The 24,251-nt window shown below is 45.2% G+C and overlaps 1 protein-coding gene across 1 annotated transcript in view; it reads left to right on the top strand.

Moving 5' to 3' along the window:
- Nucleotides 1–24,251, top strand: part of LOC135505195 (voltage-dependent T-type calcium channel subunit alpha-1G-like) — a 235,965-nt gene that overhangs the window by 148,531 nt on the left and 63,183 nt on the right. Inside the window, exons 20-23 of the mRNA XM_064924359.1 lie at nucleotides 11,760–11,886; nucleotides 12,496–12,621; nucleotides 15,951–16,040; nucleotides 22,492–22,684. Coding sequence (XP_064780431.1) covers nucleotides 11,760–11,886; nucleotides 12,496–12,621; nucleotides 15,951–16,040; nucleotides 22,492–22,684 — 536 coding nt within the window. The remainder of the gene's footprint in view (nucleotides 1–11,759; nucleotides 11,887–12,495; nucleotides 12,622–15,950; nucleotides 16,041–22,491; nucleotides 22,685–24,251) is intronic.

Here is a 24,251-nt window from a genome sequence, read left to right on the forward strand (position 1 = left end):
TTTCCAACCAAGCAGATGCATCACGAAAGTCAGAAATAGCGATAAAATAAATTACATACCTTTGAAGATATTCATCTGGTTGCAAACACAAGGATCCCAGCTACATAACAAATGGTCCTTTTGTTCGATAAAGTCCTTCTTTATATCCAAAAAAAGTATGTTTCAATGGCTCGCTTGACTCAGCAATCCATCGGTTTCCCTCGTTCAAAATGCATACAAAATGAATCCCGTAAGTTACAAATAAACTTATTCAAGACAAGTCAAACAATGTTCCTAATCAATCCTCAGGTACCCTATTATGTAAATAAACTACAAAGTTTAAGACAGAGAATTAACGGAGACCATTAACGGAGATAAATAACGAAGTACGCGCTCAAGAAAAACTACAAATTCTAGCTCATTTATCAAAAAACAAGCTTGAAACTCTTTCTAAAGACTTTTGACATCTAGTGGAAGCCCTGGGAACTGCAATCTGGGAGGACTTCCTTTTATATTCCCATTCCCAGCCATTGTAATCAGAGTTTACGCCTGCCTTATTAGTTCTGTTGTACTCACAGACATAAATGTAACAGTTTTGGAAACTTTAGAGTGTTTTATATCCAATATCCAATACTATTATATTCATATCCTAGCTTCTGGGCCTGAGTAACAGACAGTTTACTTTGGGCACCTCATTCTTCCAAACTTCTGAAAACTTTTTCTAGCCTGAAGAAGTTAAATAAAGGAAAAAACAAAAATGGGATTCGAACCCACAACCCTGCCATTACTAGAGCCATGCTCTGCCAACGGAGCCACAAAGGACTACAAATAGAGAAGAAAAAAGCGATCCTACACACTTCTCCAATTGTCCTAGCTAACAGTGCATGTGAGTGTGTTTTCCTCATTAGGAATGTTAATGATGCAATTATACAGCATAGAGGAGGTTCTGAGAGAGAGAGCATGTGTGTGTGTGTTTGACAGAATAATGCATCAGTTTGTTTAATTGTGCACACACACACACTGCTGTTCTCATCCATCAACTCCACGACCTCAACTGAGGCTTCACATTTTATATTTTAGTCATTTAGCAGATGCTCTTATCCAGAGCGACTTACAGGAGCAATTCAATCAAATCCAATCAAATGTTATTTGTCACATGCGCCGAATACAACAGGTGTAGCCCTTACAGTGAAATGCTTACTTACAATCCCTCAACCAACAATGCAGTACAAGAAATAGACTTAAGAAAATATGAACTAAATAAACTAAGGTAATAAATAAATATAAAGTAACACAATACAATAGCAATAACTATACATGGGGTACTGGTACCTAGTCCATGTGCGGGGGTACAGGTTATTCGAGGTCATTTGTACATGTACAGTAGGTAGGGGTAAAGTGACTCTGCATAGAAAATAAACAGTGAGTAACAGCAGTGTAAAAACAAAGGGGGTCAATGTAAATAGTCCAGGTGGCCATTTGATTAATTGTTCCGCATTCTTATGGCTTTGGTGTAGAAGCTGTTAAGGAGCCTTTTGGACCAAGACTTGGCGCTCCGCTTGCCGTTTGGTAGCAGAGAGAACAGTCTGACTTGGGTGAGAGCCTTTGACAATTTTTGGGCCAATGAGGGTTAAGTGCCTTGCTCAAGGGCACATCGGCAGATAATTTCCCTAGTCGGCTCAGGGATTCGAACAAGCAACATTTCGGTTACTGGCCCAAGGTTTTTGTTAGCACCTAAATGTTCCCTATAAGTCACCTTACGTCACCTTTACATCCCCTTAAGTCACCTTATTTCAACTTAGCCACAAACCAGCTGCAGCCCCGAACCCCTCCTTCCCTGTCACCACGAGGCTCAGAGGGAAGATAGACTGTTCCAAAATGCCAGGGTGGTGGGGGTCAGGAGTGTTAGCCATGTTGTTCATCCTCTCTGTCTCCCCTCCTGTCATCTGTGTGTTTGAGCTCATCCATCTCACCCTGTAGATGATGTAATTATCTGGAGGGTTCTATTCTCATACTCCCTCACCCTGTAGATGATGTAATTGCCTGGAGGGTTCTATCCTCATATTACCTCACCCTGTAGATGATGTAATTACCCGGAGGGTTCTATCCTCATACTCCCTCACCCTGTAGATGATGTAATTGCCTGGAGGGTTCTATCCTCATATTACCTCACCCTGTAGATGATGTAATTACCCGGAGGGTTCTATCCTCATACTCCCTCACCCTGTAGATGATGTAATTATCTGGAGGGTTCTATCCTCATACTACCTCACCCTGTAGATGATAATTACTGGAGTGTTCTGGAGTGTTCTATCCTCATACTACCTCACCCTGTAGATGATGTAATTACCTGGAGGGTTCTATCCTCATACTACCTCACCCTGTAGATGATGTAATTACCTGGAGGGTTCTATCCTCATACTACCTCACCCTGTAGATGATGTAATTACCTGGAGGTTCTATCCTCATACTACCTCACCCTGTAGATGATGTAATTACCTGGATGATGTAATTACCTGGAGGGTTCTATCCTATACCCCTCATAGATGATGTAATTACCTGGAGGGTTCTATCCCCTCAACCTGTAGATGATGTAATTACCTGGAGGGTTCTATCCTCATACTACCTGACCCTGTAGATGATGTAATTATCTGGAGGGTTCTATCCTCATACCCCTCAACCTGTAGATGATGTAATTACCTGGAGGGTTCTATCCTCATACTACCTCACCCTGTAGATGATGTAATTATCTGGAGGGTTCTATCCTCATACTACCTGACCCTGTAGATGATGTAATTACCTGGAGGGTTCTATCCTCATACTACCTCAACCTGTAGATGATGTAATTACCTGGAGGGTTCTATCCTCATACTACCTGACCCTGTAGATGATGTAATTATCTGGAGGGTTCTATCCTCATACCCCTCAACCTGTAGATGATGTAATTACCTGGAGGGTTCTATCCTCATACTACCTCATCCTGTAGATGATGTAATTATCTGGAGGGTTCTATCCTCATACTACCTCATCCTGTAGATGATGTAATTACCTGGAGGTAGATTGTAATTACCTGGAGGGTTCTATCCTCATACTACCTCACCCTGTAGATGATGTAATTACCTGGAGGGTTCTATCCTCATACTACCTCACCCTGTAGATGATGTAATTACCTGGAGGGTTCTATCCTCATACTACCTCACCCTGTAGATGATGTAATTACCTGGAGGGTTCTATCCTCATACTACCTCACCCTGTAGATGATGTAATTACCTGGAGGGTTCTATCCTCATACTACCTCACCCTGTAGATGATGTAATTACCTGGAGGGTTCTATCCTCATACTACCTCACCCTGTAGATGATGTAATTATCTGGAGGGTTCTATCCTCATACTACCTCACCCTGTAGATGATGTAATTACCTGGAGGGTTCTATCCTCATACTACCTCACCCTGTAGATGATGTAATTACCTGGAGGGTTCTATCCTCATACTACCTCACCCTGTAGATGATGTAATTACCTGGATGATGTAATTACCTGGAGGGTTCTATCCTCATACTACCTCACCCTGTAGATGATGTAATTACCTGGAGGGTTCTATCCTCATACTACCTCACCCTGTAGATGATTTACCTATCCTCATACTACCTCACCCTGTAGATGATGTAATTACCTGGATGATGGTTCTATCCTCATACTACCTCATCCTGTAGATGATGTAATTATCTGGAGGGTTCTATCCTCATACTACCTCATCCTGTAGATGATGTAATTACCTGGAGGGTTCTATCCTCATACTACCTCACCCTGTAGATGATGTAATTACCTGGAGGGTTCTATCCTCATACTACCTCATCCTGTAGATGATGTAATTACCTGGAGGGTTCTATCCTCATACTACCTCATCCTGTAGATGATGTAATTATCTGGAGGGTTCTATCCTCATACTACCTCATCCTGTAGATGATGTAATTACCTGGAGGGTTCTATCCTCATACTACCTCACCCTGTAGATGATGTAATTACCTGGAGGGTTCTATCCTCATACTACCTCACCCTGTAGATGATGTAATTACCTGGAGGGTTCTATCCTCATACTACCTCATCCTGTAGATGATGTAATTACCTGGAGGGTTCTATCCTCATACTCCCTCATCCTGTAGATGATGTAATTGCCTGGAGGGTTCTATCCTCATACCCCTCACCCTGTAGATGATGTAATTATCTGGAGGGTTCTATCCTCATACTACCTCATCCTGTAGATGATGTAATTACCTGGAGGGTTCTATCCTCATACTCCCTCACCCTGTAGATGTTCTATCCTCATACTCCCTCACCCTGTAGATGATGTAATTATCTGGAGGGTTCTATCCTCATACTACCTGACCCTGTAGATGATGTAATTACCTGGAGGGTTCTATCCTCATACTACCTCATCCTGTAGATGATGTAATTACCTGGAGGGTTCTATCCTCATACTACCTCACCCTGTAGATGATGTAATTACCTGGAGGGTTCTATCCTCATACTACCTCATCCTGTAGATGATGTAATTACCTGGAGGGTTCTATCCTCATACTCCCTCATCCTGTAGATGATGTAATTGCCTGGAGGGTTCTATCCTCATACCCCTCACCCTGTAGATGATGTAATTATCTGGAGGGTTCTATCCTCATACTACCTCATCCTGTAGATGATGTAATTACCTGGAGGGTTCTATCCTCATACCCTGTAGATGATGTAATTACCTGGAGGGTTCTCACCCTGTAGATGATGTAATTATCTGGAGGGTTCTATCCTCATACTACCTGACCCTGTAGATGATGTAATTACCTGGAGGGTTCTATCCTCATACTACCTCATCCTGTAGATGATGTAATTGCCTGGAGGGTTCTATCCTCATACCCCTCAACGCTTAGGTCAGGGTAAGGCAACCCTGTTCCTGGAGTGTCACCGGTACTGAGGATTTTGTTCCAACTATGTAGCACACCTGACCAAATCAAATGAAACAATTCAAATCAAGTTGTGTTGGTCGCATACACATATTTAACTGATGTTATTGCAGGTGTAGTTTAATGCTAATCAGTTCAGTGATTGCCTAAATTCAACACACCTGTTCTTCCAGGATGATTAATTTAAATCATAGACACGAAGTGCCAGGGACAGTCCAGGACCAGGGTGTCCTCGCCCTGCAGTAGACGATGTAATTATCTGGAGGGTTCTATCCTCCTAACCCTCGCCCTGTGACAGCATGCCTCATTAATTAAAACAGCCTCCAAACATTATGGAGAAGCATATCTCTCTCTCTCTCTCTCTTTCTCTCTCTCTCTCTCTCTCTCTCTCTCTCTCTCTCTCTCTCTGTCTATGTATGAATAGATATTATGGAAACTGCCTCATTCTGTGTATAACTTTGCCATAAAATACTTGGCTCCCCCTAACAAGCACCTATCCTCCGTGAACTCGCTGACCTCTCGTGTTTCCTCTGTTTCTCTCTCGCGTTCGTACACTTTATCTCTTTACAGTTTTAACTTTCTCTCAAACGCACTCTCCTCTTATTGTTGTGGAGGGGATAATAATAATGATCAAAATAATAATAATAACAATAATCTATAATCTTTCAGATGATACATAGCTATACAGTATATACCACACAGGAAAAGAGGGAGAGAGAGAGACAGAGAGATGTTTATGTAAATTACAGAGCAGCCAGCCCAGATGGCGACGCCTGTGGCTCTCCCTCCCCCTCTTCCCCTTCGTTTCTCCTTCCTCGCTCCCCCTCTCCCCCTTCCCCTTCTTCCCAAGGCATCAGTGACAGTCAATTGCCCTCATACCTCCAGTCCCTGCTCACCTGACATCTCATCACCTCTCTTTTTTCACTGTAGGTGGTGAATTACGTTTCTGGTCATCACAAATGTGTTACACAAGAAGAGATCAGTCTGTTCCTATCGCCCACCCGGTGCCCTTGGAGAGTACTGGATGACTTCCATCTCCTCACGTCTGCCTTTGATTCATTTCCTTCCACTCCTTTCCTCTTTTGACCTTTTCCCAGTCTCCTCCCACTCACAAGGCAGGCAGGGCGCTTGACCTCATCTTCACTATTGGCTGTTCGCCTACAATGCTCATTTCAACCCCCTTCCAGATCAATGCTTTCTTTCATTTTCTCTCCCTCTCTTCCCCAAACCTAGCCACTCAGATGGTCATGCGCCATCAGAATCTTTGTTCTCTCTCTCCAATTGTTCTCTCCTCTTCTATCCAATCATCTCTACCTTATGCTAAATCCTTCTCCCACCTGTCTCCTGTCCTCTTTCCTACTGGCAAGCTAAGCCCTCCCCTCCTGCTCTGTGGCTGAGTGACTCATTGTGAGCTTACAGAACAGGGCTGAGAGCAACTGAGTGAAAATGAAGGAAAACTAAACTTCCAGAGGCCCTATCATCCTTTCACTCCCTCTTCGCTACCTTCTACTCCTCTGCTAAAGTCACTTTCTATCACTCTAAATGTCAAACTCTTTGCCACCTTCTCTCACATTTACAGTTTAGTAATTTAGTAGACAGTCTTATTCCAAGCAATTTACAGGAGCAATTAGCACATTGACCGATTTTTTCACCCTGCCGGCCTGGGGATTCTATTCAGCAACCTTTTGGTTACTGGCCCAACGCTCTTATTAATTGCTAGGCTATCTTAACTCCATAATATCGGCAGAAACATGGCAAATGTTGTTTGGAATCAATCCTCGAGGTGTTTTTCACATATCTATTCGATGATAAATAATTTGTGGCAGTTGCCTTTCTCCTCTGAACCGAATGGAAAAGTGGACGCAGCTGGAGATTGCGCAAAAATTTCGACGGAGGACACCAAGCGGACACCTGGTAAATGTAGTCTCTTATGGTCAATCTTCCAATGATATGCCTGCAAATACATCACCATGCTGCAGACACCTTGGGGAAACGACAGAAAGTGTAGGCTCATTCCTGGCGCATTCACAGCCATATAGGGAGACATTGGAACACAGCGCCTTCAGAATATGGACCATTTCCTGTTTGAAATTTCATCTTGGTTTCGCCGGTAGCATAAGTTCTGTGGCACTCACAGATAATACCTTTGCAGTTTTGGAAACGTCTGAGTGTTTTCTTTCCAAAGCTGTCAATTATATGCATAGTCGAGCATCTTTTCGTGAAAAAATATCTTGTTTAAAACAGGAACGTTTTTTTGACCAAAAATTAAAAGAGCGCCCCCTATATCAAAGAAGTTAACTTCTTGGCGCACCGATCCCGTTAGAGGGATCATTTTCGCAAACACCGCTGAATTGTAGAGCGTCAAATTCAAGTGCAAGTGCAATACACAAAATACACAGCTTAGTTGTTAATCCACCTGGCATGTCAGATTTCAAAAAGGCTTTACAGCAAAAGCATACCAGGCATTTAGGTTAGGACATCTCTCTCAGCAGACAAAACATTACAAACAGCTAGCAGCAAAGTAGATTGGTCACGAAAGTCAGAAAAGCAATAAAATCAATCGCTTACCTTTGATGATCTTCGGATGTTTGCACTCACTAGACTCCGAGTTACACAATAAATGGTCTTTTTTGTTCCATAAAGATTATTTTTATATCCAAAATACCTCCATTTGGTTGGCGCGTTTTGTTCAGAAATCCCAGGCTCGAGCCGTCACGACAGGGCACACGAAAATGCCAAATAGTATCAGTAAAGTTCATAGAAACATGTCAAATGTCATTTTTTGTTTTTGTTTTGGCTCGATAGGTCATTTGGTGTCCGAGCAAAACCCTAATTGGTGCTGAAAATCCACTTTTTTTCCATGACTTGCTACGGGGCCCTTGAATGAGCTATCGGACAGAAACGTTGGGTTCTGTCTCTATGGGCCGAGACGGTCACAATGCACCTAGTCTTGTGACCCTGGGACATTTCTAAATGTCGCCATTTTCGTAATGGTCAAAATGAATTGAAGTCATTGCAAATGTATGAGGCTGTTTCTCGGTCCGAGAACCTTCTAGAGCCACCTAACTCACCACGCACTATCGACCTGAGGTCTAGAACAGGTTTCTAAAGTTTCGGAACTCTAGGTCTGACGGTTCTTTTTTAGCTCGAACAAAGCTAACTATTGGAGGCACTGTCAATCTCTACGCACCCCAATACGTCCCTCCATCCAAGTTGTGTATCTGTGTGATTTAGTCTTCCTTTTAATTTTTATGGGAAAAATGACTGATTTACAGTTCATGGGGGTTGCCTAATCACACATATGAAGTTTTGGACAGATGTGGTTTTTTTAACCCTTCCAAACAGCCCCTGAGACACCAATTATGGCACTTCCGGTTGGCACAGGAAGCTATAAATACATACATGTCTCGATTGATATAGACACTTACAAAATCCTGAGTTTTAAGTCTTTAAGTTGAGAATTGACTGATCTACACAGGGTTGAATGCAGAGTCATTTTCAACTTTGCTGGTGATGTACATCCAAATACCTTTTGGGTGAATTTAACCACTTCCGGTTGCTCCAGGAAGCTTAGAATCGACACAGGTAGACCTCATAGTGGTCTGATGGAATTTTATAGAAGACAGGTTCATAAGGCATTCATAACCCACATAGGCTTCAGGTTTAATTTCGAGGTGAAGCCAATGTATTCCTATGGGGAGAGAAGTCAATGCAAACTGTTTTTATGTAAACACCTTCTTTTAACTATGAAGGGTTAATGTCACACGGTCAAGGTTAGGCTTGCACAGATCGGGAGGACCTTAGGAACAGTCCTGTGTTTGAATTGTCCTTCTAAACCTAACAGTTCCGCCGCTGTCACCCAAAATCAAATGACGTGGTGCAGGCTTCATTTTGGGCCTACTTTTCTCATGGTCGCTGCGCTCAGACCGAGCGAGCTACGGTCAAGAGGGGCACCTCGTTGAACTCGGCACGGCCTTGGGATTATGTTTATGCCATTGCCTGCTCTCTGTGTCTTTAAACACCGCGCTTTGTCACTCCATCCTTGCTGTGTGTGTGTGTGAGAGCTTTTCTTTGACATCTGTTGGGAGAAATGAGTGATTTTACAGTTCAGGAGGGTTGCCTAATCACATATGAAGTTTTGAAAAGATCTGACCTTTTTAACCCTTGGATACAGCCACTATGACACCATTTAAGGCACTTCCTGTTGGCACAGGAAGCTATAAATAAACTCATATCCTCAATGGGGTATGCCTTTACAGAATCCTGAGTTTTAAGTCTTTACGTTAAGAACTGAGTTATTTACGGAGGGTTTAGTGAGTGTGTGTTATTTCAGAAATCATAGAAAATCACGGAAATCTCGCAGAGCTCCGCAGCACACTTTAAAAATATTCGTATGAACACCCTGCAACTGGATCTGTAACTGTTGAAAAAAAAAACACCTATATTTGAACATCACAAATCTGTCATTGTACGATTTCTCTTAAATGACGATAGATAAATGGCTGATTTTTTTTTATTGACACCGGAGGCTCCTTGACTTTGACGTGAAGTGAAAAAATAATTTCTCTATTTTCATTTTGGACCTTTAATCCCAGAAAAATGGCAATAACTCAAAAACCGTTGAGGCCTAGATGCCATCTTGTTCGGGGCCAACTGCCCATTATGCCAAACCTATGCTCACCAAGTTTAGGCTTCGAAATATTTTCAGTTTTCGAGATATGGCCCGTCGTGATTCGTGATGTTTTGTCAAATTGCAGTATGATTGCTAATGCCCTCTTGTGGGATTTTCCGGCATAGCGGAAAAATGACCAAAATTTGATTATTTTATAAAACGAAAACCGAATGTCCGACAAAGTTCATTTGATGACTTCCCGGTAGGTCTGGCCCTGCCGCTCGGCCCGACCCCGTCCCCGAATTTTAAAAATGTTTTCGGACGTCTAGTAAGGGACGGTACATTTGCAATATGGACTTTCTCACTAACCATACGGAAAATGTCGAAATGTTCCCTTAGTGTATGTAAGTTAGCATTTCACGGTAAGGTCTACACCTGTTGTATTCGGGGGAATATGACAATTACGATTTGATTTGATGAGAGGATCTGAGTCTGCACCACATGTTCTCACTATTGGTGTCCCCCAGGGTTCTCGGCCCCCTCTTAATTCTCTATACACCAAGTCACCAACACACATCTCTGTGTTCAATGCAGATATCTCAGCTTGGATTTCTGCCCACCACTACAAACTCAACCTTGACAAGACGAAGCTGCTCTTCCTCCTGATGACGCCCTGCCTGCTCCAAGACCTCCCCATAATGGTTGGCAACTCCACGGTGTCCCCCTCCCAGAGTTCACAGAACCTTGGCTTGACCCTGGAAAACAACCTGTCATTCTCTGCAATCATCAAAGCATTGACTCGCTGCTACAGGTTCATGCTCTACATCACACAGGAAGCAGAGCAGGTCCTTATCTGGGCTCTTGTCATCTCCCGTCCAGACTACTGCAACTCTCTGTTGGCTGAGCTCCCTGCTTGTGCCACTAAACCCCTGCAACTTATCCAGAATGCCATAGCCCACCTGGTGTTCAACCTTCGCAAGTTCTCCTATGTCACCTCGCTCCTCTTCACCCTCCACTGGCTTCCATTCGAAGCTCCTATCCACTACAATACCATAGTACTTGTCATGGAGTTGCAAGGGGAACTGCCCCTCTCTACCACCAGGCTAATGCTCAAACCTTACATTCCAACCCGAGCACTCCATTCTGCAACCTCTGGTGTCTTAGCCGTCCCACCACTATGGGGTTCAGCTCCCACTCAAGCCAGTGAAAGCTCTTCTGTTCTCAGCTTTCCCCTGAAGCTAGGACAGCAGAGTTCCTGCCCATCTTCCAAAATCGTCTGAAACGACAATGTTAAATACCCCCCCCCCCCCCCCCCACACACACACACTAATCATATTTTCACTGACACTGACTTTGCTTGTAGATACGTTACTTGCTAGGATTTTGCTATGTGGTTGTTCTCTCCCAGCTATTGATGAATGCATATATAATGTATACGTGCAAATATCAGTGTTATTGATCTAGTCTCAGTCAGCCCACGTCTCAGCCTTATCCCCATATCCTCCATATAACCTGTCTCAGTCCTGCTCTTAATGAGTTATTGACTTCCTCTCACTCCCTGCACCTCGCTCCACGAATAAGAACTGCAAACATAAGAACGACTGGACTGAAGACAAAGCTGATCTCAGCATGTTAGATAGTTACAGATATATACTGAGAACGGCTCAAAAACAAGTAGAGGCAGACAGGCAGACAGACAGACAGAGAGACAGGCAGACAGGCAGACAGACAGACAGACAGACAGACAGACAGACAGACAGTATGGTGGAGAGACAGTGAAGCGAGAGAGGTACTGGAGGGATGTGTGCAATTGACTGTCACTGATGACCTGTGACAGGAAGGAGGGAGGGGTGAACAACGGGAAGGGGGAGAGAGGGAGGGAGGAAGGAGAAAGGAAGGGGAAGAGGGGGAGGGAGAGCCACAGTGTCTCCATCTGGGCTGGCTGTAATTGACCTTAACATCTCTCTCTCTCTCTCTCCCTCTCTATCTCTCTCTCCTACACTCTTCCTCAGTCTTCCGAGTCTAACATTGTGTTTCTGTCTCTCTCTCTCCTGCACTCTTCCTCAGTCTTCCGAGTCTAACGTTGTGTTTCTGTCTCTCTCTCTCCTGCACTCTTCCTCAGTCTTCCGAGTCTAACGTTGTGTTTCTGTCTCTCTCTCCTGCACTCTTCCTCAGTCTTCCGAGTCTAACGTTGTGTTTCTATCTCTCTCATCCAGTGTGATCAGCAGGGCCCCAGGTCTGAAGCTGGTAGTGGAGACTCTGATGTCGTCTCTAAAGCCCATAGGGAACATTGTGGTCATCTGCTGTGCCTTCTTCATCATCTTTGGTATCCTGGGAGTACAGGTGAGATCGGAACCATTTTTGCACCCTATACAAAAAGGCCTAGCATATTATACATTTTCCCAAAATAATATCAACCAACCAATATCATAGAAAATGTTTCTTTCAAGTCAGGTTTCACACATGCCTTTGGGTTCTTCTGGGCTCCTTCCACACACCCGTCTCTCCTCTTGCCAGTGACACTGTTGGAACTGACAAGTGGCTAATAGGTCATTACGAATAAGCACCCCCTTCTCCATTCACCCCCTGCCAGGGCTCTTAGGTCGTACATCAACACGAAAGTGCTCTTCCAGGTGGTTTCCACGATATAACTGAGGGCTCAACACTAATTGTCAAGTCGTACAGCTGGATAAGATGTGGTCGCAAGCCCGCTGTCCAATTTACACTTAATGTTCTGTGTGTCCTTGGAGTCACAAAAATATGTTACCTGTGTGTATGTGCTTGTTTGGTGTCTGCGTCTGTGCATGAGTTACATGCTACCAATCACGAGAGGACATGCAAGGTCACTACGCAATCCTCTCATGGGATAAGGCCTGAAGACCAATTGGTATTTACAATAAAGTTGGCATTAGTGTGACCACGTGTGTGTGTGTGTGTGTTTCCTCTTTCCAGCTCTTCAAGGGGAAGTTCTTTGCGTGTCAGGGGGAGGATGTGAGAAACGTCACTAACAAGTCAGACTGTATGATGGCCAACTACAAGTGGGTCAGACAGCAGTACAACTTTGACAACCTGGCACAGGTACCATTCACAACACAACCAGACACAGGTACCATTCACAACACAACCAGACACAGGTACCATTCACAACACAACCAGACACAGGTACCATTCACAACACAACCAGACACAGGTACCATTCACAACACAACCAGACACAGGTAGCATTCACAACACAACCAGACACAGGTACCATTCACAACACAACCAGACACAGGTAGCATTCACAACACAACCAGACACAGGTACCATTCACAATACTTACAGAGATGTTGTATCTCCACTACTTTCTTTCTAAACTGCCCTCGTGGAAACCTTGTTTGTGACTGATGCTTGTGATGGTATCACAACCTACTGTGGGTAGCAGAGCGGTTAGGAGGGTTGGGCCAGTAACAGAAAGGTTTGAATCTCGAACCAACTAAGTGACAAATCTGACTATGTGCCCTTGAGCAAGGCACTTAACCCTAATTGCTTCTGTAACTCACTCTGGATACGAGTGTCTGCTAAATGACGTAAATGTGTGACGTTCTCCATCTCTCGCCAGGCTCTGTTGTCTCTGTTCGTGCTGGCCTTTAAGGATGGTTGGGTTGATATCATGTGTGACGTTCTCCCTCACTCGCCAGGCTCTGATGTCTCTGTTCGTGCTGGCCTTTAACCTCTTACACTTATGGTGGCGCTATTTCATTTTTGGATGAAAAACGTTCCCGTTTTAAACAAGATATTTTGTCACAAAAAGATGCTCGACTATGCATATAATTGCTACTGTTCGAAAGAAAACACTCTGACGTGTCCAGAAATACAAATATCTTCTCTGTGCGTGCCCTTTAACGTGAGCTTCAGGCAAAACCAAGATGACTTGGCATCCAGGAAATGACAAGGATTTTTGAGGCTCTGTCTTTCATGATCTCCTTATATGGCTGTGAACGCAAGAGGAATGAGTCTGCCCTTTCTGTCGTTTCCCCAAGGTGTCTGCAGCATTGTGACGTATTTGTAGGCAGATCGTTGGAAGATTGACCATAAGAGACCACATTTACCACGTGTCCGCCCGGTGTCCTGCGCCAAATTGGTGCGCAAAAGTCACCTGCCAGTATTTTTCCATGGGGCACAGACAGAGAAGCAAGCTTCCAAGAACTGCATGTCAATGAAGAGATATGTGAAAAAACACCTTGAGGATTGATTCCAAACAACGTTTGCCATGTTTCGGTCGATATTATGTAGTTAATCCGGAAAAAGTTTCACGTTGTAGGTGACTGCATTTTCGGTTCGTTTCGGTAGCCAGGCGCAATGTAGAAAACGGAACGATTTCTCCTACACACAGACGCTTTCAGGAAACACTGCGCATTTGGTATGTGGCTGGGAGTCTCCTCATTGAAAACATCAGAAGCTCTTCAAAGGTAAATGATTTTATTTATTTGGTTATCTGGCTTTTGTGAAAATGTTGCGTGCTACATGCTACACAAAATGCTATGCTAGCTTTGCATACTCTTACACAAATTAGTCCATTTCTATGGTTCAAAAGCATATTTTGAAAATCTGAGATGACAGTGTTGTTAAGAAAAGGCTAAGCTTGAGAGCAAACGCATTATTTTAATTTTATTTGCGATTTTCAGAAATCGTTAACGTTGCGTTATGCTAATGAGCCTGAGGCTTAGTCACAATCCCGGATCCGGGATGGGGAGTTTTAAGGATGGTTGGGTTGATATCATGTATGATGTTCTCCCCCTCTCGCCAGGCTCTGATGTCTCTGTTCGTGCTGGCCTTTAAGGATGGTTGGGTTGATATCATGTATGATGTTCTCCCTCTCTCACCAGGCTCTGTTGTCTCTGTTCGTGCTGGCCTTTAAGGATGGTTGGGTTGATATCATGTATGATGTTCTCCCTCTCTCGCCAGGCTCTGATGTCTCTGTTCGTGCTGGCCTTTAAGGATGGTTGGGTTGATATCATGTATGATGTTCTCCCTCTCTCGCCAGGCTCTGATGTCTCTGTTCGTGGTGGCCTTTAAGGATGGTTGGGTTGATATCATGTATGATGTTCTCCCTCTCTCACCAGGCTCTGTTGTCTCTGTTCGTGCTGGCCTTTAAGGATGGTTGGGTTGATATCATGTATGATGTTCTCCCTCTCTCGCCAGGCTCTGTTGTCTCTGTTCGTGCTGGCCTTCAACCTGTTGCGACGAGCAATCCCGTATCCGGGAGTGTTATTATAGCCTCAAGCCCATTACCATAACGCAACGTTTACTATTCATGAAAATCGCAAATGAAATGAAATAAATTCATTGGCTCACAAGCTTAGCCTTTTGTTAACAACACTGTCATCTCAGATTTTCAAAAAAATCTTTTCAACCATAGCTACACAAGCATTTGTGTAAGAGTATTGATAGCTAGCATCGAATTAAGCCTTTTACCTTTGAAGAACTTCGTATGTTTTCAATGAGGAGACTCTCAGTTAGATAGCAAATGTTCCGTTTTTCCAAAAAGATTATTTGTGTAGGAGAAATTGCTCCGTTTTGTTCATCACGTTTGGCTAAGAAAAAAAAACAGAAAATTCAGACATTACAACGCAAACTTTTTTCCAAATTAACTCCATAATATCGACATAAACATGGCAAACGTTGTTTAGAATCAATCCTCAAGGTGTTTTTCACATATCTATTCGATGATAAATCACTCGTTGCAGTTTGGTTTCTCCTCTCTTCAAAATGGAAAAATGCACGCACCTGGAGATTACGCAATAGTTTCGACGGAGGACACCGAGCGGACACCTGGTAAATGTAGTCTCTTATGGTAAATTTTCCAATGATATGCCTACAAATACGTCACAATGCTGCAAATACCTTGGGGAAATGACAGAAAGTGCAGGCTCATTCCTTGCACATTCACAGCCATATAAGGAGACATTGGAACACAGCGCCTCCAAAATCTGGCTCACTTCCTGTATGAAATTTAATCATGGTTTCGCCTGTAGCATTAGTTCTTTGGCACTCACAGATAATATCTTTGCAGTTTTGGAAACGTCAGAGTGTTTTCCTTCCAAAGCTGTCAATTATATGCATAGTCGAGCATCTTTTCGTGACAAAATATCTTGTTTAAAACGAGAACGTTTTTCATCCAAAAATGAAATACTGCCCCCAGAGGTTCAAGAGGCTAAGGATGGTTGGGTTGATATCATGTATGATGTTCTCCCTCTCTCACCAGGCTCTGTTGGCTCTGTTCGTGCTGGCCTCTTAAGGATGGTTGGGTTGATATCATGTATGATGTTCTCCCTCTCTCGCCAGGCTCTGATGTCTCTGTTCGTGCTGGCCTCTTAAGGATGGTTGGGTTGATATCATGTATGATGTTCTCCCTCTCTCGCCAGGCTCTGATGTCTCTGTTCGTGCTGGCCTCTAAGGATGGTTGGGTTGATATCATGTATGATGGATTAGATGCAGTGGGTGTCAACCAACAGGTATACAACACAAACACACACACACGCACACGCACACGCACACACACACACACACACACACACACACACACACACACACACACACAATGCAATTTATATACACAGGATAAAGGAAACCATCTAACTGATCCTTGCAGAAGGTAAGACATTCTTGAGATAAGAATCAAATCAAATCAAATTTATTTATATAGCCCTTCGTACATCAGCTGATATCTCAAAGTGCTGTACAGAAACCCAGCCTAAAACCCCAAACAGCAAGCAATGCAGGTGTAGAAGCACGGTGGCTAGGAAAAACTCCCTAGAAAAGCCAAAACCTAGGAAGAAACCTAGAGAGGAACCAGGCTATGTGGGGTGGCCAGTCCTCTTCTGGCTGTGCCGGGTAGAGATTATAACAGAACATGGCCAAGATGTTCAAATGTTCATAAATGACCAGCATGGTCGAGAATAATAATAAGGCAGAACAGTTGAAACTGGAGCAGCAGCACGGCCAGGTGGACTGGGGACAGCAAGGAGTCATCATGTCAAGTAGTCCTGGGGCATGGTCCTAGGGCTCAGGTCAGTTGAAACTGGAGCAGCAGCACGGCCAGGTGGACTGGGGACAGCAAGGAGTCATCATGTCAGGTAGTCCTGGGGCATGGTCCTAGGGCTCAGGTCCTCCGAGAGAGAGAAGGAGAGAATTAGAGAACGCACACTTAGATTCACACAGGACACCGAATTGGACAGGAGAAGTACTCCAGATATAACAAACTGACCCCAGCCCCCGACACATAAACTACTGCAGCATAAATACTGGAGGCTGAGACAGGAGGGGTCAGGAGACACTGTGGCCCCACCCGAGGACACCCCGGACAGGGCCAAACAGGAAGGATATAACACCACCCACTTTGCCAAAGCACAGCCCCCACACCACTGGAGGGATATCTTCAACCACCAACTTACCATCCTGAGACAAAGCTGAGTATAGCCCGCAAAGATCTCCGCCACGGCACAACCCAAGGGGGGGGGCGCCAACCCAGACAGGATGACCACATCAGTGAATCAACCCACTCAGGTGACGCACCCCCTCCAGGGACGGCATGAGAGAGCCCCAGCAAGCCAGTGACTACATTTTTCTTGAAGGGGCAATGTAGTAAAACATGTGAACTTCCCTTTTCTATTTTATGATATTCCACACTAGGAGATCGAAATAAGACTCTGAAATTGTGAAAATAACTTTTTGTTTAAAAGCTGTTTGAAAAAAATGCCTGGAATTTCAGCCTGTTCATGTGGAATGAGCGTTTTGACCGACAGAATAATACACCAATGACCGTTCATCTGGGTAAGGGGGGGGGGGGCTCTAGACCATTCTATCTGCCAATCAGGGCTGTGTATGTAAATATCTTCAAATTTCTTTCCTAACCCCCACACGATCAGATCAGATCACGATCAGGCAAAGGAGGCCCATTTAAATGAATGACAAAACATTTTATTTTTGGAGGTATTTATTTGAAATAAACACACATAGGGATTAATTAGACATCCGGTAATGACTGAAAAAGAATAAGTGCTACATTTGTCTTAACATCAGACAAAAACTCCACCCTCAAAACAAGCCGCTGTTTGTTTCATTAATACACTGTAGCATCAACCCACACTGACTTTACTCATCATGTTCAAACCCAAGTCCCCTTTCTCCTTGTGCTCTCAAACATGTCAAATCAAATTAAATCAAATGTTATTTGTCACATACATGTGTAGCAGATGTTATTGCGGGTGTGGTGAAAGGCTGATCTAACAGTGCAGTAATATCTAACGGTAATATCCAACATTTTCACAACAATACACACAACTCTAAGTAAAGGAATGGGGTTAAGAATACAGTGCCTTGCGAAAGTATTCGACCACCTTGAACTTTGCGACCTTTTGCCACATTTCAGGCTTCAAACATAAAGATATAAAACTGTATTTTTTTGTGAAGAATCAACAACAAGTGGGACACAATCATGAAGTGGAAAGACATTTATTGGATATTTCAAACTTTTTTAACAAATCAAAAACTGAAAAATTGGGCGTGCAATATTATTCAGCCCCCTAAAGTTAATACTTTGTAGCGCCACCTTTTGCTGCGATTACAGCTGTAAGTCGCTTGGCGTATGTCTATATCAGTTTTGCACATCGAGAGACTGAATTTTTTTCCCATTCCTCCTTGCAAAACAGCTCGAGCTCAGCGAGGTTGGATGGAGAGCATTTGTGAACTGCAGTTTTCAGGTCTTTCCACAGATTCTCGATTGGATTCAGGTCTGGACTTTGACTTGGCCATTCTAACCCCTGGATATGTTTATTTTTGAACCATTCCATTGTAGATTTTGCTTTATGTTTTGGGTCATTGTCTTGTTGGAAGACAAATCTCCGTCCCAGTCTCAGGTCTTTTGCAGACTCCATCAGGTTTTGTTCCAGAATGGTCCTGTATTTGGCTCCATCCATCTTCCCATCAATTTTAACCATCTTCCCTGTCCCTGCTGAAGAAAAGCAGGCCCAAACCATGATGCTGCCACCACCATGTTTGACAGTGGGTATGGTGTGTTCAGGGTGATGAGCTGTGTTGCTTTTATGCCAAACATAACGTTTTGCATTGTTGCCAAAAAGTTCAATTTTGGTTTCATCTGACCAGAGCACCTTCTTCCACATGTTTGGTGTGTCTCCCAGGTGGCTTGTGGCAAACTTTAAACGACACTTTTTATGGATATCTTTAAGAAATGGCTTTCTTCTTGCCACTCTTCCATAAAGGCCAGATTTGTGCAATATACGACTGATTGTTGTCCTATGGACAGAGTCTCCCACCTCAGCTGTAGATCTCTGCAGTTCATCCAGAGTGATCATGGGCCTCTTGGCTGCATCTCTGATCAGTCTTCTCCTTGTATGAGCTGAAAGTTTAGAGGGACGGCCAGATCTTGGTAGATTTGCAGTGGTCTGATACTCCTTCCATTTCAATATTATCGCTTGCACAGTGCTCCTTGGGATGTTTAAAGCTTGGGAAATCTTTTTGTATCCAAATCCGGCTTTAAACTTCTTCACAACAGTATCTCGGACCTGCCTGGTGTGTTCCTTGTTCTTCATGATGCTCTCTGCGCTTTTACCGGACCTCTGAGACTATCACAGTGCAGGTGCATTTATACGGAGACTTGATTACACACAGGTGGATTGTATTTATCATCATTAGTCATTTAGGTCAACATTGGATCATTCAGAGATCCTCACTGAACTTCTGGAGAGAGTTTGCTGCACTGAAAGTAAAGGGGCTGAATAATTTTGCACGCCCAATTTTTCAGTTTTTGATTTGTTAAAAAGTTTGAAATATCCAATAAATGTCGTTCCACTTCATGATTGTGTCCCACTTGTTGTTGATTCTTCACAAAAAAATACAGTATTATATCTTTATGTTTGAAGCCTGAAATGTGGCAAAAGGTTGCAAAGTTCAAGGGGGCTGAATACTTTCGCAAGTCAAAGTATATAAATATATGGACGAGCAATGTCAGAGCGGCATAGAATAAGATACAGTAGACTATAATAGAGTATATACATATGGGATGAGTAATGCAGAATATGTAAACAAAATATGTACAAAAAGACACACGCACACTGACACACTTCACGACTTTTTGGGGAGTCAAAATGGATTCCCAATCAAAATCTTATCTTCCCTAACACCTAACCCTAACCCCAGCCTTAACCCCAAAACCTTAACCCTAACCCTAACCTTAACCCTAACCCTAACCCCACCCTTAACAACAAACCCCTAACCCCAGCCTTAACCCCAAAACCTTAACCCTAACCCTAACCCCACCCTTAACTCCAAACCCCTAACCCCAGCCTTAACCCCAAAACCTTAACCCTAACCCTAACCCCACCCTTAACTCCAAACCCCTAACCCCAGACTTAACCCCAAAACCTTAACCCTAACCCTAACCCCACCCTTAACTCCAAACCACTAACCCCAGCCTTAACCCCAAAACCTTAACCCTAACCCTAACCCCACCCTTAACTCCAAACCACTAACCCCACCCTTAACTCCAAACCCCACCCTTAACCCCTTAACCCCAAAACCTTAACCCTAACCCTAACCCTAACCCTAACCCTAACCCTAACCCTAACCCTAACCCTAACCCTAACCTTAACCCTAACCCTAACCCTAACTTAAGCCTAAAATAGCTTTTTTTTTTTACAAATTCAGGACATGAAAATAGTCCTGACACTTTCTTTTCTATTCTGGTGACTTGTGGTCCTGATAACGTGGGAAAATAAATACACACACACACACACACACGCACACACACACGCACACGCACACACGCACGCACGCACACACACACGCACACACGCGCACACGCACGCACACACGCACGCACACACGCACGCACACACGCACGCACACACGCACGCACACACGCACACACGCACGCACACACGCACGCACACGCACGCACACACGCACACACACGCACGCACACACGCACACACGCACGCACACACGCACACACGCACACACGCAAGCACGCACACACACACACGCAAGCACGCACACACACGCAAGCACGCACGCACACACGCACGCACACACGCACACACGCACACACGCACGCACGCACACACGCACACACGCAAGCACGCACGCACGCACACACGCAAGCACGCACGCACACACGCACACACGCAAGCACGCACGCACACACGCACACACACACGCAAGCACGCACGCACACACACGCAAGCACGCACGCACACACGCACGCACACACGCACACACGCACACACGCAAGCACGCACACACGCACACACACACGCACGCACACACGCACGCACACACGCACACACGCACACACGCACACACGCACGCACACACACACGCACGCACACACGCACACACGCACACACGCACACACGCACACACGCAAGCACGCACGCACACACACACACACACGCAAGCACGCACACACACGCAAGCACGCACACACGCACACACACACGCAAGCACGCACACACGCACACACACACACACGTACACACGCACACACGCACACACGCACACATGCACACACACACACACATGCACACATGCACACACTAACAGACACACACACACACGCACACACATGCACACACGCACACACACACACACGCAAGCACGCACGCACACACGCACGCACACACGCACACACGCACACACGCAAGCACGCACGCACACACGCACACACACACATGCAAGCACGCACGCACACACTAACAGACACGCACACACACACACACACGCACACATGCACACAAGCACACACACACACGCAAGCACGCACACACGCACACACACACACACGCACACATGCACACAAGCACACGCACACACGCAAGCACGCACACACGCACGCACACACGCACGCACACACACACGCACACACGCACACACGCACACACGCACACACGCAAGCACGCTCGCACACACGCACACACGCACGCACACACACACGCACACACGCACGCACACACGCACACACGCAAGCACGCACGCATGCAAGCACGCACACACGCAAGCATGCACGCATGCAAGCACGCACACACGCACACACGCAAGCACGCACGCACACACGCACACACGCACGCACACACGCACACACACGCACACACGCACACACGCACACACGCATGCACGCAAGCACGCACACACGCACACACGCACGCACACACGCAAGCACGCACACACACACGCACGCACACACTCAAGCACGCACGCACACACGCAAGCACGCACGCAGGCACACACGCACGCACGCACGCACACACTCAAGCACGCACACACTCAAGCACGCACGCACACACGCAATCACGCACGCAGGCAAGCACACACACACGCACGCACACACATACACACACACACACACTCTGTTCCCTAGCGATACAGTAGCTGCTGTAGAACAAAGGCTTGTTTGGCCAGAGGCAGAGAAGTCTTGATCTTTATGTCAGCATTTCTGTCTGTGCTTTAGGAACTTGTCATTGATCTTCTCTGAGCTGCTTACTGTCCAACATCCAACAAACATCCAACACTCCCCTTGCTTCTTCCACATGCCCTGTGCACTGGGTCTATTTATACATTTAGCTTTACTGATATACTGTTTTGTATTAAAAAATAAACTGAATTATTCATGCAGGGATTCATACATTCGTATCTATGATTTAAAGTGTTGACTGGAGCAGCAGGATAGGTAGGTGTGTGACGTTGTCCTGGCATCTGGTAGTGTGTATTTCATTAGTTCGATAGAGACACAGAGACACACACACACACACGCACACGCACACGCACACAGACACACACAGACGCACACACACACACACACACACACACACACACACACAGACACACACACACAGCGGTTGCAGTTGGAACGCCACCACAGTGCTCGTTAACGTGTGTCTCCCCCTCCAGCCGCAGCTGAACCACAACCCCTGGATGCTCCTCTACTTCATCTCCTTCCTGCTCATCGTCAGCTTCTTCGTGCTCAACATGTTTGTGGGCGTGGTGGTGGAGAACTTCCACAAGTGTCGTCGCAGCCAGGAGGCCGAGGAGGCCAAGCGCAGGGAGGAGAAGAGACAGAAACGGATGGAGAAAAAGAGACGGAGTAAGGAGAAGGAGATGGCTGGTCGGTAGTCTTTCCACATCTTTCTGAGTCCTGCTTGTTTTGGCTTGATTCGCTTTGATTTGACCAAAGCAAAGCGATTGAGAGGGAACGCGCTAAACCTGAAGTCGCTGCTATTTCTACTGTAGAAGTCCTTTTTCTTTCTATTTTCTACCCGCTAGTTGTCCTCTCTCTGCCTGGTGGTCAGCGGTCACCCATTCTGGTCCTGGAGAGCTACTTTGGTTCCAGCCCACCAGTAACTGTAAAACCTGTATAAGTGTTAGTTCTGGGCTGGAACAAAAGCCCACACACACCGAGTCTCTCTCCAGGATCGGAGTTGGTGCGCTGGTCTAGTAGAATAGACACCCCGACCCCTTTTCCTGCCTGGCCTATCATAGAGAGCATACTTATGACCGCCCCCTTGGAGCATGCCCAGTGAGTACTGGTGGGCGGGACTTGCATGATGTGGCACTTCCACAGGTAGAGGGAGGGGGGTGGGGTGAGTGGAAGGTAACGCCCCTTCTATATCCCAACTCCTTTCCTGCATATAGTTGTAGTACAGCCGGAGGGGTCAGTAGAACTACAAACCAAACTAGGAAGTACCTAGATGCTGATCTAGGGTCTGATCTAATGGCTTCCTTCATATAGTAAGGGTTAGGGTTATACGATGGTCAGCAGATCCTAGATCTGTCCCCACCGTCCCTCCAGCTGTACAGGAACGGGTTACCAGACGCCCGATGTCGCCTCTCTCTATAGTAAATCCACTGCCTTCGAACCCCAGACATTGGACAAGAGAAGATATTTCAGAAGCCGTATTGGGTTTAGAGATATTTTTGGTTTGATAAATCTAAGATAATTTTGATATTTTGTAATCAGATGTTGATGGTAGTTGACAGTGGGAATGCTTACGTTCAACTCTTGAGAAATACAGATGGATATGGATCTTCTCTTGGAGATGTGGTCACCATTAACGCTCCCAGTCACTCACACAGAACGAACACACATTCAGTCACTCACACAGAACGAACACACATTCAGTCACGCACACAGAACGAGCACACAATCAGTAACTCACGCAGAACGAACACACATTCAGTCACTCACACAGAACGAACACACAATCAGTCACTCACACAGAACGAACACACATTCAGTCACTCACACCCTCTCACACACATTCAGTCACTCACACCCTCTCACACACATTCACTCACTCACTCCCTCTAACACACAATCAGTCACTCACACAGAACGAAAACACATTCAGTCACTCACACCCTCTCACACGCATTCAATCACTCACTCCCTCTCACACACAATCAGTCACTCACACAGAACGAACACACATTCAGTCACTCACACAGAACGAACACACATTCAATCACTCACACAGAACGAACACACAATCAGTCACTCACACAGAACGAACACACATTCAGTCACTCACACAGACCGAACACACACGGTCTCTCTCTCACTCCTCTTGTGCTCAACCTCTCACACAACCCTGTGTCTGTAATATAAGACCCTTCATATCCATTGGTTTCTTTCTCAGTTTATTTTTCTTTAC

This window comes from Oncorhynchus masou, chromosome 18, assembly GCF_036934945.1.
Source record: "Oncorhynchus masou masou isolate Uvic2021 chromosome 18, UVic_Omas_1.1, whole genome shotgun sequence".
Taxonomy (NCBI): Eukaryota; Metazoa; Chordata; class Actinopteri; order Salmoniformes; family Salmonidae; genus Oncorhynchus; species Oncorhynchus masou.